The 19,773-nt window shown below is 38.1% G+C and overlaps 1 protein-coding gene across 4 annotated transcripts in view; it reads right to left on the bottom strand.

The window, feature by feature from the left end:
• Positions 1 to 478: 478 nt before the first annotated feature.
• The window catches only part of vps8 (VPS8 subunit of CORVET complex), a 103,818-nt gene continuing 84,523 nt past the window's right edge, over positions 479 to 19,773 (bottom strand). For all 4 annotated transcript variants that reach the window (XM_062059004.1, XM_062059006.1, XM_062059008.1 and 1 more), the window contains exons 39-45: positions 16,968 to 17,050; positions 16,593 to 16,673; positions 13,762 to 13,931; positions 11,873 to 12,035; positions 11,755 to 11,799; positions 3,300 to 3,380; positions 479 to 970 (exon numbers count right to left, since the gene is read on the bottom strand). In XM_062059004.1, coding sequence (XP_061914988.1) covers positions 845 to 970; positions 3,300 to 3,380; positions 11,755 to 11,799; positions 11,873 to 12,035; positions 13,762 to 13,931; positions 16,593 to 16,673; positions 16,968 to 17,050 — 749 coding nt within the window. In that variant the 3' untranslated portion in view covers positions 479 to 844. The remainder of the gene's footprint in view (positions 971 to 3,299; positions 3,381 to 11,754; positions 11,800 to 11,872; positions 12,036 to 13,761; positions 13,932 to 16,592; positions 16,674 to 16,967; positions 17,051 to 19,773) is intronic.

Consider the following 19,773-nt stretch of genomic DNA (forward strand, 5'->3'; position numbering starts at 1 on the left):
TGTTTTTTATGTTGATTTAATAAAAACAAACAAAAAAAACGATACCGATAATTTCCGATACTACATTTTAAAGCATTTATCGGCCGACAATATCGGACATCTCTACTTCCCTTTTTCCTCCTGCAGTTGTTTTCTATTATCAGCCTACTCCCTCTACACAACAGCCACGGCACAAATCCCACAACACAGTGATCGAGGATCCATGTTTTCTCGCATAGTAGTGACTTCCTTGTTCCTTTACAGAATCCAGTCAACTTCCTTTGTTTTTAATTTACTAACTAACTGCGCATGCAAGTGACGTCGAGGCCACAGTGAGGCCACATTGGGTCCTGTGCACATTTGTACTGGAGTCAGATAAAGATCACATTTTACATGTAAGCTAAACAGGCAGCTGGGGAAAATCAGAAATTAAAAAAATCAGATTTGGTCCACTTTGGCCTGGAATGTAAACATAGTCAAAGAAAAGAAAGAAAACACCAAGACACCATTATTTTATTAAATCTGTGAAGATCTTCTTCTTCACCAACTGAAACAAACATTTATCCATCTCCAAACCATTTTTTCCCCAATAAACTTTATTATTATGTTTACACAATTGACAGTGTTAAAAAATAATAAGAAAAATATACCCCAGTGTTTCCTTGTTATTACTTATTGAGACATTAAGGGTCGATTTGTTCTCTTCAAAGTCTTCATACATCGCTCCTCTGTGTAGATGCTAGCTCCTCCCTCCAGACATTTCATTTATTTCCCTTGAAATAAAGAATTTTGTTGTGTGTAAAAACAAAACGATTAGGAGCAGAACAATCATTATCATTTATCATTTATAACAATCGTTACAGTGCTATTCCTCCATTAGAGGCGGAGGAGAAAGTTTCAGATCGAAACCCTCTTGTCCTGGATGAGCTTGAGTTAGAATCTTTGACTTCTCATTGTGATGACCGTGAGAAAGCTCTGCCAGGATGGACAGCTGGGAGAGAGAAAACAAAGTAGATATTAGAGTATGGATCGCAGTCTTAACGTTGGAACTCAGACATTTCAAAATATTTTTACATCAGACTTCATGGCTATTATCAACAAATATAGTTTCCTGACACTTGTTATCAGTTTGGGTCTATGCACATGCGTGATTACAACTGAGCTCTAGTCACCTACTAAACTTTTCCACGTCAACGTCAGTTTTGACACATCTCAACTTTGCGGTGAAAAAGGGCGTAAGGCAGGTTTTTGTGCGTACGCAAGCTTGTTACACGAGGGCCCTGGTGTTTGGATTATTGTTGGGTGTTTATAAGATGGTTAATATTGTACTACAGAACACAGGTTGCATGGTGTAACATTGTTAATATTCTTTGTAGGGCTGGGTGTCATGGCCAATTTTCCAAATCGATTATATTTTGAGTCAAAGGTGTTATGACCTGTCACGCCAGGTCATATTATGTTAAGTATTATTCTCCTTAGTTCAGTGTTCTGTTATGTTCTCAACGCTCTTTTACTCCCTTGTTTACGTTTTTTTGCCGCTAGACGCATTGACTTTAAAAAAATCATGTTTGTAGTAATAAATATGATTGAAACATTTTAGCGTTATGTTTGTGTTCAATTACAGTAAGTGTGTTAATCTTAAACATTCCTGCCACTTCATTTGACACACTATGGCATTTTTAAGTCTTTTTTTTATTTTTTAACATACACCACAATAATATTGGTACCGTGGCATTAATACCGTGATAATATCGCACTGTAAGATTTTAATACTGTTATATCTCTATAAGGCGCATTAAAGGGGTCAAATTATGATTTTTTTTCCTACACTTAAAACACTTCCTTGTGGTCTACATAGCATGTTGTGTCCTGGGCATGACGTTAAAGTGCATCCGGCAGTGGAGGCTCCTCTATGGGGTCTTGGGGCACTAGGAGGTTAACCCCTTTACTACTGTTACCCCAGGTGGCCCTTGGCAAAGGCCTAGTACCTGACTGCCCCCTAGCCAGGGATACGGTGAAGACCTCAACGGCGGAGCAGGCAGAAGACGGTAGATTTGAAGAACTACCACAATGGCTGCGATGGCGGAAAAGGGTCCCCAGTCGTCTTGGACTCCATGCCACTGGACCCTGACCCGATTCTGTCAAGGATCGTGTGGCGACTGCCTGTGCACCAGTCTCCCCACGTTAAACTAAGTCACGCACAGGCATCCTCCATAAAGGGATACACCCCTACCAAGAGGATCGTCATACTCGCTCGAGTGACCGCCAATGATGATGATGACATAACATATGTTTTTTCTTTAATCCAAATTCTGCACACCTTATGTTTTACAGACCATCTTCAAGTCGCTTTCTGACCGTCTCTTCAGGATGCGCCGTTTTTTGGGCGTCTCTTATTTATGTGCCTTCACTTTGACTGCGTCTTCTCCCCATCATCTTTGTTCTACCGGTGTAGCATGCAAGGACGGGAGTCAAAGGAGGAGTGTCAAAAGATGGAGCTAACTGATTTAATGACATTCAGACTACTTAAATCAACAACTGAGCAGAATCTCCTCATTAGTGGCTCACTGGTGCAACAACAACCCCGTAAATGTGTCCCAATAATAACTATCCGACCGAAACTCTCTAAAAATACCTAAAACTCTGTGGGTGAATTATGTAAACCCACTACACCGGTTGTTTTTAGTGCTTCCACAGCAAACCTACTGACTGTACGCTACTTTATATTAGTAATGGCAACATCGGAGGATAAATGCCCCACAACAAGAGGATAGAGGGAAAAAAAGGAGCGTACTGACTACGGTGTCGACACAGACTACAATGGCGGACGTGCGCAAATTTTTTGGCACTTATTCAGATCACAAATACAGATCAGCAGGTATTAATAGGTTATAAAAGTTGGTTTTGCATAATATTGCGAAACAAAACGCCAGATAATACGTCTCCGACCGCATGTTGAAGCACAGTACGTCTGACTACGGCAGTCATAATGCGCCGATGATCCATCAAGCGGTGCAGCTTCGTAGTTTACCAAAGTCGTACTAAAACATTTTGTCAGATTTTTGAGCGCTGTGTGTAATGTTCTATATCCTCAATTAAACATCAAAGTTTTGGGCTTGCTTGCTAGCATCATCTTGCAGTCCGCACGTATGTTTTATGTGCGACTACCATACACTCATCATTACACCATGTACCAAATAAAAGTGCTTTGAAGTCGATAAACACAATCTGAATTAATCTGTACATTAGGCGCACTGTTCATTCTTGAGAAAAAGAAAGGATTTAAGTGCGATTTATAGTCTGAAAAATACGGTACTTACTCTTGATGGACCTTTGTATAAACAACGGAGCTGATCCCAGGATTGGTCTTGTTGAAAGTCTAATGTTGCCTCCTCCAGCACCTGGATTACAATACAAAAAAAGGTATGAAGTCAATTTTTGATTCCCGTTGCGCTGAATAATTTTTCACTGAAATGAACAAGTTTCTTCTTAAAGGAATTTACAGGCGATCTTTGTGATACAATGTTTTTCTTATATATGTGCTGTTATAAATTAATAATATAGTACAAAAAGAAAAAGAGAACTGTGTGTGGTGGGTAAATACATACAGTATATGGCGTCAAAACACTGCCGAATTATGACTTTGTTTGCGCTTGCACTGACATGAAATAAACGGACTGGCAACTCCCCTTCTTTCTGATTGGTCACTTTAAACGCCTACTGTCTCCTGATCAGAGCCAATCCAAGGGGATTGTTAATGTTGAACTGTGTGTTCCTTCTGAACAAGGGTAGCTTTTAGACCAAATAACCCATTAAATCAATCATTATCAAGTAAAGTGCTTAAAATAAAAACAACAAAACAAAGCAAATTTGATCACCTTGGGTCCTATTCTCCCGTGTGTTTATTTACGCGCTTGAAGTTACCCATGTTTCTCTTATTCGTAGACACGGCCACCCCGCCGTGTAAGTGAGCCAAAAGTGCTTAAGTTGTGAATTAAGGCGGACCGTGATGCCTTTTTTTTGTTTCGTGAACATCACAGAGCGTGGAGTTGTACAAACAATGTCATTGATAGCCACGAAAAAGATGACACTCAAAGGGAACTGCACTGTTTTTTGGAATTCTGTCTATCATTCACAATCCTTATGTGAGACAAGAACACGTTTTTCTTTTTTTTAACTTTATGCTTCCTGCTTCCAAGGAGTGCAGACATGTCTATTTGATCCTGCATGCTTGCTGCTTTATCCGCTTTTAAATGATTCTACAAGTCTTGGATATAAGTTTATTCCTTTTCTTTTAAGTGAACCAATTAATAATTTTTATGCTTTTCCTTTATTTTTTCAATACTTTTTACAATCATCTGACAAGTCAGCGACAACAACCTTCTCAACATAACTATAGGGGTAACTCAAACAATGGCTCCCTGTGAAAACTGTTGGATATTTGTTCCCCTGAAAAGCGAAAATGACTTACTTGTTGCGTTCCATTCCGTAGAACATATTTTGCCCAGACTGCCTTTTCAATAAAAGGACCACAACTATGGAACTCTCTACCTGACACTTTGAAAAATATACCTTCACTTGTCACTTTCAAAAAACAAACAAAATTGTGGCTCGTTGAGCAACAATCGTGTTCCCATGTTTAGTATTTACACATTTTTACTAATTGGTTCTTATCTAGTTTGCACTTTGTCTGTGTTATTATTATTATTATTATTATTGGCTTTTATCTAGTTTGCACTTTGTCTGTATTATTACTATTATCATTATTAAAGTTAAAGGACCAGTGATTGTCACACACACACTAGGTGTGGAAAAATAATTCTCTGCATTTGACCCATCACCCTTGATCACCCCCTGGGAGGTGAGGGGAGCAGTGGGCAGCAGCGGTGGCCGCGCCCGGGAAATTTTTTATGATTTAATCCCCAATTCCAACCATTATCATTATTATCAACTCCTCTTTGCCTCATTCTTTTTATTTTCCTATTTTAATTATGTTAGATCTGTGTTGTTGTTGTTGTTGGGGACAAGTGTTGTAAATTAGCTTTGGCTACAAACACTATGATGCCTACATTGGATGCCTACACTGTTTCTGTATCTGTTCCTATTTAAAATGAACCAGAATTAATTAAAGGGACACTACCAGTGAAATCCAGTGGTAAGAAGTAATTTACCTCCAGATCAAAGGGTGAAAAAACTGTTACACACAGCTTGAAGCTAAACGATACAGTGTAACGGGGCACTAAATGTTCTCATCTCCAGATTGGGGATTGGTGGATAGGCTGGATGTGACCAGATATAAGGGGACACACTTCCAGGTGAAAAAGGTTGTTGTCGTGGAAGTAAGTCTGACAATAAACTCACCGGCTCAGTCTTGTCTCATTATCTCGACTCTCACAACCGTGTCTTTTCCAAGACTCTGTAAAGACACCTGCAATTGACTTGGTGCTAAACCGAAGCCAAGTCAGTTGATATCCATGGCTGATTACCCGTAATAGAGTTAAACACATTTTTGCCACTGTCACAGCCAAATGTGACTGAATATCAAAAAGAAAAAGAAGTTAGCTCAAAGCGCCAGACAAACAGAGAAACTGTGCCAAGATCAAAAATAAGCCTGTGCTTGGAGACGGCGTCATATTTAAACAAAGCAAAATGGTTGCATGCAGTTTTCCAAGTGCCACCGTCTCAGACATCACAAAGCAGCTACCTGAGGTCTTGGTTTAACACCAAGGGATCAAACAGCTGATTGTGCATGTAGGTGCTGTGGATGTCAGAAACCAACAGTCTAAAATCCTGAAGAAAGACTTAAATAAACTATTTGAGAGTGTTGATGAAGTGGAAATATCTACACTTTATCAGTTGACCTCTCCCAAACATCGACGGGAGGATGAACAAATTCAGCAGGCTGCTTCAGCTGAAGACATGGCTGTCCAAAGTCTGAGTCCAGAAGACAGCATTTTTATGACAACTTCAATCTCTTCTGGCAAAGAGAGGATCTGTTTCCAGGAGGTGGAGTTAGACGACTGACGGATAACCTCCTCCACGCTCTGAGGCATCAGAATAGGCCTCACATACTATAAATGATGGTATTGATTGTTCGAATATGGACGATTTGCATGGTCCCCTTCCATTGTGGATACACTCACGAGACAAAGATGTGAATTTTGATTCCATAGTTAATACAGAGTGGCATTATGGTATTTTTATCCTCATCTCAATGGATGTTTCCAAGTGTCTCAATTGAGGCGATCAGAATAGATTTGATAGTTTTTTGGAAGTTTCTTTTATCATTTTATTATGTGTGGTCTACACTGCTTCCAAACCTTAAGTGCAACATAACGTTTATCTTCCCCTGACTTTGGACTTATTACAGCTTCAAAAGTACTTAATACACAAAGTAATGGTCACTCGACCCAAGATTGACAAAGGCGCACAATGACAGACTTAAGTCGAGGGGTAGAATGCTGCGCAGCTAGAATATTCGCAAGAAGAATAGGGCCCATTGTGAGGGTATCACACTTGCAACTCCGGCACTATGACATCAGAGCATTGATAAATAAGCTACCATTTATTATATTATTTTTATAATGCAACATTGCAATTACCTGGGAGGCATTTATCCAGAAAAACATTTTGTCAGTCAAAATAAACTATCTTTAAGGACATCAAGTTAATAAAAGTTGATTTACGCCTATACTGGCCCACCTGCACTGGCTAACGGTACCCCTAGGATGCGAAGGTTTTATTACTTGCGTACAAAATACTAAACGTTTTAGCAACATCTTATCTTACTGATTGTATTAAACGGGGACGGCGTGGCGAAGTTGGTAGAGTGGCCGTGCCAGCAATCGGAGGGTTGCTGGTTACTGGGGTTCAATCCCCACCTTCTACCATCCTAGTCACGTCCGTTGTGTCCTTGGGCAAGACACTTCACCCTTGCTCCTGCTGGTTAGCGCCTTGCATGGCAGCTCCCGCCATCAGTGTGTGAATGTGTGTGTGAATGGGTGAATGTGGAAATACTGTCAAAGCGCTTTGAGTACCTTGAAGGTAGAAAAGCGCTATACAAGTATAACCCATTTATCATTTATTTATCATTTATAAACAGCATAATGTTCTGAACCGAAATCTACATTCCAAAAACGCGGGCTTATTAGTGACTCCCAAAACCCTGAAAAAAGTCTGTAGGCTGTCGAGCTTTTTCCACTAATCAACATTGGCTGCATGCCCAGTTAAAGCTGCTTAAACACCGTGAACATCCATCCATTATCTAGGACAGGGGTCACCAACCTTTTTGAAACCAAGGGCTACTTCTTGGGTACTGATTAATGCGAAGGGCTACCAGTTAGATACACACTTAAATAAATTGCCAGAAGTAGCCAATTTGCTCAATTTACCTTTAACTCTATTATTAATAATTAATGATATTTATCTTTGTGGAAACACTGATCATCTTAATGATTTCTCACAATAAATATATATAGAAACAGATAAATATCAATATGCAACACTTTATTTTTATATTTTCTCTAAGTGCACATTTTTCAAATTGAACATTTTCAAATGATCACTTATAAGACAGTCTTGTGAAATCACAATATCCCATTTTAACTAGCTAGCCACTAACATTTTTTAACAAATCATGAATTACTTTGCACCATGTTTGTACAAATAATAACTCATGTAAAATACAAAAGTAAACTCTCAAATTTTTAAATCATGTCACACTTTGAACTGGACACCAACTCTGTTATCTGTTTCTTTGTCAGTTAGTGGGAAGCCTGGCATTGCATGTTGTTAACTAGTGTGTTGTACTCTGGTGTGTAACTTGACACTGCAACTCTGAGTGAGTCTTGCAGATGTGCATCAGTGAGGCGTGTTCTGTGTTTGTTCTTGATGAAGTTCATGTCAGAAAAGGCTGATTCACAAAGATAAGATTTTTCCTCATTGTTTGCGGAACCTTCTTAATCTTTTGGACATATTTTCACAGCAATCTGGCCTTAAGCTTAATTATGATAAATGTAAAATGTTAAGGATCGGAAATCTAAAGTGAACGTCCTTTCGATTGGAATGCAAAGTGCCTGTTTTGTGGACAGATGGACCAGTTAACATACTTGGTGTTGTTGTCCCAGTCTGGAAGATCTAGGCTCAGTAAATTATGATAATCGACTAAGAAAGCTGGACAAAATTATGCAATTATGGAAAGGGAAATCCCTAACCTTGTATGGTAAAATGTCTATTGCCAACTCGTTAATTATTCCTCAATTTGTTTATTTGTTTTTGTCATTACCAGCTCCATCACAAAACTTTTTTAAGATTTATGAGCGGAGGGTCTTCGATTTTGTCTGGAATGGCAAACCAGAAAAGATTAAAAGAAAGGTTTTGTACAAAGAGTATGAATATGGGGGCCTGAAACTTCTCAACCTTGAAGCTATGTGTCTGTCTTTAAAAGCATCAATTGTTCCAAAGATGTATTTAAACATTGAGTGGTACACAAATGTCCTGTTGGACAAAAAACATGTACTGTATCAAAAGAAATTGTATCCTTTTTTACAAGTGATCCCCTCCCAGAGAGTCTGCTGGGAAACATGGCGGGGTTCATAAAGGAAACAATCCACTCATAGTGGTGTTTTCAATTTTATGTGCCAGAAAAAAGTGACGATATTTTGCAGCAGTTAATATGGATGAACTCTAATATTGTAATAGATGGAAAGCCTTTCTTTTGGAAAAATATGTTTGAAAGAGGAATCATTTTTGTCAATGATATTATCAATGAGAATGGTAAAATTATGAAGTATGATGAATTTAGAGCTATGTATGGTGATGCTTGCTCAAGCTTTTCATTTTATCAACTAACTGGAGTAATTGGGAAAAGATAGAAACAAATAATTAATTATGGAACTACTAAATTATTAGTTTGTAAACCTCTAATAAGAAATTCTAGTTGGCAAAAAGGAACTAAAATAAATAGAAAAATATATAATTTTTATTTAATAAAGAAATCTTTGAAGGCTGCCTCATACAACACAAATGGAAAATGGGAGGACTTTTTTGACTGCCCGTTGCCATGGGATGCCATATTCAAACTAATCTATAAAACCACTATCGATGTGCAAAATCGTTATTTTCAAATTAAAATTATTTATAACTTCTTACCCACAGGGAAAATGTTAAAATTATGGAATATGACAGAGTCAGATGATTGCCGATTTTGTTGTCAGGAGCCTGAATCCACCCTGCATTTGTTTTGGTATTGTCATATTGTGTCTTTGTTTTGGGTGGAAGTTGAAAAAATGTGTTTAAGGATTGGTTTGTTTATGAAGCTTAATGTGGTTTCTGTTATTTTAGGAGAGTTCATTGACAATCATGATTTAGTCAATTTAATTATAGTACTCGGTAAAATGTTTATTTTTAAGGCCAAAAACAGATAGTCACTTAGTATTACTTTCTTTAAAACATTTATTCAGTATTTTCTAACTTTAGAAAGTTACATGGTTGAAAACGATAATGATGCCAAAAAACATTTAAAAAAAGATGAGAAGTCCTCAAAGGCTTATTTTGAAAGTATAATTATGTTTATAGATTATATGATATCTGTTGTTGTGTTCCCTAATTTGAGTGACCTGGACATAATCTGTACTGTACATGAATGCTTATTTTGAAAATGTAATTTTGTTTATAAATTTTATGCAATCTGTTGTGTTCCCTAATTTTTTTCTGTGTACACGGATGAAGGTGTGTGTTGCTGAGTCCGACTTGGACATTATCTGGACTGGGCCTGGTTTAAAAAACCCTTTAAACAAATCTAATTTCATTGACAACCTGGGGCCGTACTTATCAAGCTTCTTAGAATTACTCCTAAGAAGTCTGCTAAGAGTTGACTTAAGAGTAAATAAATTCTTCGCTGAAAGCTGCACTTAAAAGTTAGTTATCAAGCGTCTTACTCACACTTTCAGCGAAGTGTAGGACTGAATCTTAAGTGTCACACTCAGAGCTGAATTACGACATTACTATGTGCCGTAAATGGAATTTTAGGTGACGTCATTTCTGTGCCCATTGAAATGACCAATCACGGAAGGGAATCCGTTGTCTAAGAATAAAGAAATATCTTGGAAATATTTAATTGGACAATGGGAGTGTATATTTTGACAATAAACTACAAAATAATACAAAACAAACTAGTCCCCGCCGGCACTCACGCTACTGCTCCCTCTCTTCTCTTCTCTCGCCCACACACTCACTTACGTCACTCACCTCACGGCCACACATACGCTACTGTCATAACATTTTCTTTCCAATTCATTAATTAGGCAACTAATTTGAAACTGGTGTGGGTGGCTCTATATATACTAGCCCACTGCAGCCACATGCAGAAATCAACATGGAATCGAAAAGTATCAAATCTGTGACAAAAATAATACCCGCTCTGTCTAAACGATACCGTTTGATCAGCTGCTCGTCATCAAACAAATCCAGGACATCGTTCCGCTTCCTGAATGTTCGCGCACGTCTCTCTCGCCTCAGTGCCATCCCCTGCTGGCAACTCCTAACCACTTAAGACACCTCTGAAGGTCTCTTAAATATCGTGGAGAGTAGGAGTGATTCTTAGACTTAAGAACGTTGATAAAAAGCTTTTATTCTTAAGTTTGAGAGTAGGACTAAATTTCGCAAATTATCAGGACTTAAGTGTAAAATGGCACTCTAAGAAGCTTGATAAGTACGGCCCCTGGTCTGTTGAAGATAAGGCCCTTTTTTAAAAAATAAAATAAGATAAATAAAAAACATTTTCTTGGATAAAAAAGAAAGTAAAACAATATAAAAATAATTACATAAAAAATATTAATTAATGAAAATGTTAGTGGACCAGCAGCCTATACAATCATGTGTGCTTCAGGGACTGTGTCCCTTGCAGATGTGTTGTCTATGTTGTGGGAACCAGAATATTGGTAGCAGAAAGAAATAACCCCTTTTGTGTGAGTGGGTGTGGATGAGTGTGCATGGGGGAGGTTGTTTGGGTTGATGCACTGATTGAAAGTGTATCTTGTGTTTTTTCTATGTAGATATAATTTTTTTTTTTTTTTAATTTTTTTTTTTTTTTTTTTTTTAGAACAGGCCCGCGGGCGACTCATCTGGTCCTTACAGGCGACCTGGTGCCCGCGGGCACCGCGTTGGTGACCCCTGATCTAGGATAATAATTATTGCTTTGAACATTGAAAAAAATCTGTCTTATGAAATAATGAAGCAGTGACGTGGTCTCATTATTGATACTTTTTCCTCCCAATAAGTTTGTCTTTCTCTCCCTTGCAACGCCCCTTCCAGTGTGCGAGACAACAACAGAATTAAAAGTAAGACATGTTTTCTATTATTATTTCCATTTCCTTCAACTATTTAAGCACTTGATATTTTTATCATTATCTTTAATAGTCCTTCATGTGTAAGCGATTTAGGTGTTAATTTAGGTTTAAGTTCAGACACTAAAACCCAACTTACATTGTCGTCATGAGAACAGAAATTGTTTATAGACAAGGACTAGTAAGATTTTGATCAGGTTTAAAATTAAATATCGTCTGTAATTTATTTTTGGGATCCAACTGATAAACTATTCGATTTGTGCTGAGGTGGGTTTTTTTTACACAGTTGAAGTTACGCATATTCCATATTCATTGCGGAGTACAGTGACTGACTTAAGTTGAGTGAGAATGCTGCGCAACCAAAATCCGCACAGCTCTGCACCTTTTTTCCCAATTAAGCACATTGGAGAATAGGGTCCTAAATATTTACCTTTTTTCTACAAGCTTCATCGTGATGCATGGATGAAAGGTGAGTCTGAAACAACAAAAATAATTGTTATATTGCAAAACAAACTAATTGTGGGGTGGACAAATGTGCAAACATTTACAAGAGATGTGCTGCGGCTTTTCTTTGGTGTGATATACTGTCCACCTCTTCCACTCTGACTGCTGGAACACTTATAGCAACTCCACTGTTGCTGTTGTTCTGAAGCGCATCCCAGCCCACCGTCATGCTGCTGCAGGCACTGGATGTGGTAAAGGTGACCACAACTGACAAGAAAGATACAACATGACATTGATACTAAGCTCACTTACTACTTATTCTGTAATCTCAGAGCATTTAATCGATCGCAACTGGACTGTTTAGTTTGTCTTCGAAGACGTTTCGCCTCTCATCCAAGTAGGCTTCATCAGTTCATATACTTAGATTGGTCAGATCTAGTCTAGCGGCTGGTGCCAAAACCCCAAATATTTGTACTCCAATACCAGGAGGGTGTGCCTGGGCAAGGATGGTTTCGCCCCATCGTAGTGAGAAAAACAGCTGTTGAGATGCAAAACAAGCAATGCTGCTGTCAATGCCAACGACAGTCGTTGAAATTGAATTTCCCCAAGTTAGCATTAAGGTATTATGTGGCAGAACGATCGCTGTGGATCGACCCCTAACCGTCCAAAATAGTCGAAATCACCCACATTAGCATTCCATTCAGTTGTAAACAAATGGCATAAAGGAGCAATGTGACCAAAATGTTTCTAACTCCTGTTATTTGTTGGAGACTAAATTGCATTGTCTTTTAGGAATGGTTGAAAGGACAGTGTTGTTTGTGGGAGACAGGTGGTATCACAAACCACTTCCTCTATTCAGGGATGTTTTTTCAACCTTGACACAGATGGCTTTCCTCTCTTCTCTTTTGGACCATCCTGCCTCCCTGTCCAGAATCTGTACATTTTTGTTCTCAAAGGAGTGCTGTTTCTCCTTGAGGTGGAAATATACAGCTGAGTCTTGGCCTGTGCCATATGTCGGCTTAGTGGTTGTTTTGTTTCTCCAATATATGAATCAGTACATTCATCATTACACTGGACACCAGATTGTTTTTGTGGGTGTGAGGTGTCCGGTCTTTAGGATGCACTTATCTCTGTCTCAGGGAGTTGCCTGGTTTGAAGTATACTAGGATGTTGTGTTGGTTAAAAACTCTTGTGAGTTCATCAGATAGCCCTGATACATAAGGAATGACAATATTTTGTAACCACAGGTATTGAGGGCTTACCTCAAATGCCTATGCTCTTTCTCTTTGGCCTATGGGCTGGTGGGAACATTATCAGCTCTGTGTGATAGGGTTCTGATAACGCCCAGTTTGGTCTTTTAATTTAGTCGCATATTTGAAAGGGAACACTGAATTACAAGAAGAAATATCCAAATGGGAATATTGATGAGATGTGAAAAATAAGCATTTTGATTATTTCTTAACCTAATTTATAACTGCATTAGGTAAATCAAAAAATAAAATGTTTGTAATATGTCAGAAATTGACATTATATGCCTAATAAGTAGTGATTGGTAAATTACGCCTTAGTGAATGTGGGGCACAATCAAAAGCTGTATTGACACTGTGCTGCTGTTTCATAATGGTGCCATTTGCTGGATTAAAAAGTCACAACATTTGACCTGTAAATACAATTATTAGCAAATGTTTTCTTTTCTCAAATGAAAAAAAACACAAAAGAGTATGACACATGCAACTCTGGTCAATGAGCCAAATACTAAACGAAAAAATAACATTTATCTTTTTGGTGCTATAAAATGAAAACTATCTCACATTTCAGAATTTTTTTATTTTTGTAGTTCCAATTAGATGGCAGCACACCACTAATCCAACTTCTTTCAGTACGAGCTGTAATTCGTGAGCCAGAGGAAACCCTTTATTTCTCTTCCTTAACGTATTGAAATTGAAGCCTCCTGACTATGTTAGTCGAATAGCCGTGTTGCACAGTGACTTACTTGAATATGATGATCTCGTCTGTTGAGTTATGCCACCTCTTGCACTGCTGAATGCAGATGTGACAGTAATCTTGTCTTGGATGAAGTCCCTTTGTCACAGCTGTTCGCAGATGAGCCAGGGACCAGTGGAGGTCATTATTCAATAAACGAGTAGTTGTTTCAAATAATGTCTGTAATACAAAGCAAAAATTACTATTGTATAATGGTGTCCTTATTTCAACCACTAATCAATCAATTTATTTGGATATCAATAATTAAAAAGCACAAGGACAAAATACTATTGTATTCAATTTCTTTGTAAATATCTGTGCCATTACCTGTGTTTGTAACCTGTATATTTTGTACTTTAAAAACTCCAGTAGATACAACAACTGGGTTAGAATTATGGGTGTCTCGATACAACTTTTTCACTTCCAATACGATATTGGAGCCTTCAGTATTGGTCAATACTGATAATGATCCGATACGATAGCAGCACAAATCAAACTTACCTTGTTTGGTTTGGTTTGATCAAATGAAATGTTGAAACACTAACCGATTTATTATTAACCATTGATAAAAGACCGTATTTAAGTTGAAGTGACTAGTAAAAGTTTTTTGGTGACGCTTAGTGGTCACATTAGATCATTAAGTTGAGCTCATGATGAATGATGCGGACATGTTTTTGGTACCGGATACTTTTTTCTGCCTTGGACACTTTGTATCTGTAAGTAATAGGAAGATATATTTTTTGATATTTGCTTATATTGACAAATGTTTTAAATTGACATTGTTCAATTAAGGACATCTAATATTTATGTCTAGCTTGTGTGCGATTGTGTGCTAAGATGTTGTGTACCTGTTAGCTCCTAGTAGCCTATAGCCTACCATGTTTACATTTGTATAAATTAATTGACTAAAATATAAGAAAAGACCAACCTTGTGTGCTTATTGGAGGATTTAGATTTTAACTGGCTGTACAATTTTGAACAAGTAAATGCAGTGCAGGAATGCTTGTAACGGAGCGCTGATAAAGGAGATTTCAAATGCAAACGGTATAATCCAATATATGTTTTGTTTGGTCGATATTGGAACGATATCAATGTCAGATCGCGACACCCCTAGTTGCAACTCCATATAAATGAGCCCTGTGAAGCATTAAGGCCCTAGTATAAATAGGAACCATAGTACCATTGTTGGTAGAGCATAGGACAGATCAGAGTACATACAGTATAAGGTCTGAGGTCACATAATTGTTTTGCAATAAAAAGGTATCAATTTTTTATTACAAAACTATAATGATGAAAAAAGGTAGAAGGTAGTGATCTTCCATTTATGTCACCTTACTTGTAACTTATATGATGTTTTGAGGCAAATGGGACTGGGAGTATAGAACAGGCTCTTCTGAACCAATTAGACAAAGATTACAAAAAGTCAGGCTAAATTACATTTAATGGCACATCTATCTATGAGCCCACATGTATATTATCAATGTTAATGCAACTGAGAGTGTACAAATGGACCATAACTATCCGTCATTTAGCTGGGAACACCCTACAACTATCTCTAGGGGTCCCTACTGTATGTATTTATTTTTAGTTTGCCTTTGCTTTGGCCCACTCCTACAATGTTATTATTTTTTTCTAACTACAGTAAAACAAACAGCATCAATCTATATCTTGTTGTTTGGAAACAGTTAGTAATAGTTATGTGCAATAAAACTTAATGAATTCAACTCACCTTAATGTGTGTTCCTAAATTTGTGTTGGACATCTTAGATGAAGAGAGCAGTTATGATTTTGGTTTTCAGAGTAAACACGCAGTATTGTGCGTTTCCTGCACATCATCTTCATCATTGAAGGAAAAATCTAATCTGCGGGAGAGAATCCAATCCCTCTGCCATTTTGAACTATGTTTTTTTTTTTTTTGAGTCGTCAACTTGAAGCTTCTCTTTGTCTTTGACTCTCTCATCGTCATGTGACATCAGTGTGTGGTTGTTATGATTTTGCTTACTAGTTTCGATGACCTGCCTTATCTTGCCTCTGATTGGCTAGTCTGTAATATTTTGCCATAACCTTAGCCAATTGTGACTCATCATAAAAACACCAACCAATTATCATGTATTATCTATGTATGGATGTTCTCATTCATCCAGGTCATTGTATTTTCTCCATGGTTTTTTTGCCTGGACGCAGTCCATTTTCTCTCTTTGTAGCTTGTAGCTTTGATGTAAGCTACCTAGCTACATGGGTCTAAAAGTAGCTAAGCAACAGGAAAAGCTACTCGTTAAAAAAGTAGCTAAGCTACCGCCAAGCGACTGGAAAATGTAGTTAAGCTACGTAGTTTAGCTACACGTAGCTTGTTACTGTCCATCACTGCCCACCATGTCTAGCCTCTTTCCAAAAGGTACAATAATTAATATTCCACTGAAAAAAAATCAGTTGCCGTGTGCTTAATATCTCCAGTTTCTGCTCTGGAATAAACTATATTGGACTCTATATTTAGATTGAATTTACTGGAAAAAAAACAAGGACATGCAAACGAAAAAGTTCCAACAGAAAAGGGAGGAATACGTTGTAACTACTATGCCACCCTTTCAGTCTATGGTATAGTCAAATATTAAGTAGATATTATTAATACATTATTAGCATACCAGCCCGTTCCAGTTCATGTTGTTACTTCAAATCTCCCATGCCTTAGAAAAATTAAACCTACCCAAAAAGTTTTTAATGTGAGTGTGGGACGATACAACATCTAATACTTCAGTAATGCCTCACTATTCATACTTATTGAGCTCACATCATATGGCTATGAATATGGGCAGTGTGAGCCAATCTGTACGCACTGTTTACCTGTTCATAGTTGAAAGTGTTGAGCATCCCAAGAAGAAGACCGTGGATCTCTGCAACTTGTCCTTCTCCATAAAGGTGGTCCTGTAGGACACAAAGTTGTGGTCATATACAAAAGAGTTATGACTGGGAAACCTACTACTGTATGGGGACAAAAAGGAATTTACAGTAATAAATGTTAATTTAGAAAATGGCAGGTTTGTTTAAAAGGACAAATGTTGAAAAACAAATATCTTCTAGCATGTATATTTATAATAATGGCTGTTACATTTATTGCATGATATGTTAGACACATTTCAGTAGCAATAACATCCCATTTTTAATAATTAATAATTACTATTGTTTGTTTATTATCAACAGGCAAAAACAGATACATACCTGCAGTATCAGCTGGATGATGTCAGGTAGTGAAATAAAGCTGCTCATACTGTTGAAAACTTTCATTGTCAGGTCCTTTAACACTGGAAAATGCAAAAAAAAACATTGCTTTCATCAGCACTCGGAATGGGCAATATGGTCTGAAATCTATATTGCAATGTATTATTTAGTATATAAATGAACCACAAAAACGGGTTACAAAGTATCCTAATTTGATAAAACAATAACAAAAAAGACAGGGGCGGTATAGCTCGGTTGGTAGAGTGGCCGTGCCAGCAACTTCAAGGGTTGCAGGTTTGATCCCCGCTTCCGCCATCCTAGTCACTGCCGTTGTGTCCTTGGGCAAGACATTTTACCCACCTGCTCCCAGTGCCACCCACACTGGTTTAAAAATGTAACTTAGATATTGGGTTTCACAATGTTAAGCGCTTTGAGTCACTTGAGAAAAGTGCTATATAAATATAACAATTCACAAAATATTTTTTTGATGACAAAAATATCGTACCATATAATGATATTGTGTTTGGCATCGTTACTGTCGATATTTTTATCGATCCGCCCACCTGTGTATACATTCAAGAGCTCTAGCTCGAGGTTTGCAGTTAGCATATCCTCCTACGGTGTGTAGTGTAGCATGTTTAGCCATTCCTTGTTCTCTAGGTATGATACTTGTGAGAAACATAGTTTATTTGCTGCAATGGAGGCGAGGATTGCTGACTTGGAAGTGGCTTTGCACTGTGGAGGGACGTTAGCAGGACCCTGCAGTGCATTGAGGACACGTCCCTTTGTTTGTCACTGTCAAATTTGTGGTTTGTGGACACAGCGAGAATGTGCCATCACATGCATTATCACAAGTTGACGATAATCAATCAATTAATCAAAGTTTATTTATATAGCCCTTATTCACAAATGCCTCAAAGGGCTGCACAAACCACAACAACATCTATGGCTCTGATCCCACATCAGGGCAAGAAAAAACTCAACCCACTGGGCACAATGAGAAACCTTGGAAGGGACCCAGATGTGGGGACCTCATTACCACCAGGTGATATTGGGCTATCATGACTTCAGCCCGCCACTTGGGGTCACTATATAATTGTGAGGGTATGTCTCATCTCTCTCTCCAATGATAACAGTATTTTTGTACATAAAAAGTAGAGTTGTCCGATAATGGCTTTTTTGCCTATATCCGATTTTCCGATATTGTCCAACTCTTAATTACCGATTCCGATATCAACCGATACCGATATATACAGTCGTGGAATTAACACATTATTATGCCTAATTTTGTTGTGATGCCCCGCTGGATGCATTAAACAATGTAACAAGGTTTTCCAAAATAAATCAACTCAAGTTATGGAAAAAAATGCCAACATGGCACTGCCATATTTATTATTGAAGTCACAAAGTGCATAATTTTTTTTAACATGCCTCAAAACAGCAGCTTGGAATTTGGGACATGCTCTCCCTGAGAGAGCATGAGGAGGTTGAGGTGGGCGGGGAAGGTGGGGGGGCAGGTTGAGGTGGGGGGGGGGGTGTAGGGGGTAGCGGGTGTGTATATTGTAGCGTCCCGTAAGAGTTAGTGATGCAAGGGGTTCTGGGTATTTGTTCTGTTGTGTTTATGTTGTGTTACGGATGTTCTCCCGAAATGTGTTTGTCATTCTTGTTTGGTGTGGGTTCACAGCGTGGCACATATTTGTAACAGTGTTAAAGTTGTTTATACGGCCACTCTCAGTGTGACCTGTATGGCTGTTGAGCACGTATGCCTTGCATTCACTTGTGTGTGGGAAAAGCCGTAGATAATATGTGATTGGGCCGGCACGCAGGCAGTGCCTTTAAGGTTTATTGGTGCTCTGTACTTCTCCCTACGTCCGTGTACCACTCCGTACAGCGGCGTTTTAAAAAGTCATACATTTTACTTTTTGAAACCGATACCAATAATTTCCGCTATTACATTTTAAAGCATTTATCGGCCGATAATATCGGCAGTCCGATATTATCGGACATCTCTAATAAAAAGGCATATGACATGATGTGGAGGGAAGGTGGGCTTGTAAAATTATACAAGATAAGTGTGGGGGGAATCCTGTTTAATTGGATAAAGGATTTTCTATTAGAAAGGAAACTGCACGTTTGAATAGGTCAGGATCTGTCTAGACAACATGAGGTGAGAAATGGGACACCACAAAGTAGTGTTATAAGTCCACTGTTGTTCAAAATTATGCAGTGTCCGTAATAACGACGTTATTACTTTTACTAGTAACGAGTAATCTAATAAATTACTTTAAGGTCTGTTAAAACGCCGTTAACGGTAGCGTGATGTATAATATGGCGTGCTATTTTTGATGTGGTTTTATGTCAACAACAAGATAGCGTCATAAGTGCAGCAAGTTCAATGCAGGAAATATATTTTTAATCATGAAAGCAACAAGCATCACCACACTAAAATGAACTTCTTATCAAATAGGAAGAGGCACCATCACGCTGTGACACAGCAGACAACAACATATGCACACGAACACAATGGAAATATTGAACATAAAATCAATGATTAAAGTGACAAATTTGCCATCCAACATATACCCCGTTTGTTGAAAAGAAGATATGACAGCCATCGACACACATTCAATCGCTTTATTAACCTGAGGTAAAACAATCTGGTGATAAAATTCAAAAGAACTGGCGTCAGAGCCGACAAACCGCCGCTGCTAACTGCTAAAGCTAACAAACACAGCTCCGTTGAAACCCTCGATGATGTCACACGTCACTAGGCAACAAGCCCCACCTTTTAAAAGCACAGACTCCG

Source organism: Entelurus aequoreus, linkage group LG09, assembly GCF_033978785.1.
Source record: "Entelurus aequoreus isolate RoL-2023_Sb linkage group LG09, RoL_Eaeq_v1.1, whole genome shotgun sequence".
Taxonomy (NCBI): domain Eukaryota; kingdom Metazoa; phylum Chordata; class Actinopteri; order Syngnathiformes; family Syngnathidae; genus Entelurus; species Entelurus aequoreus.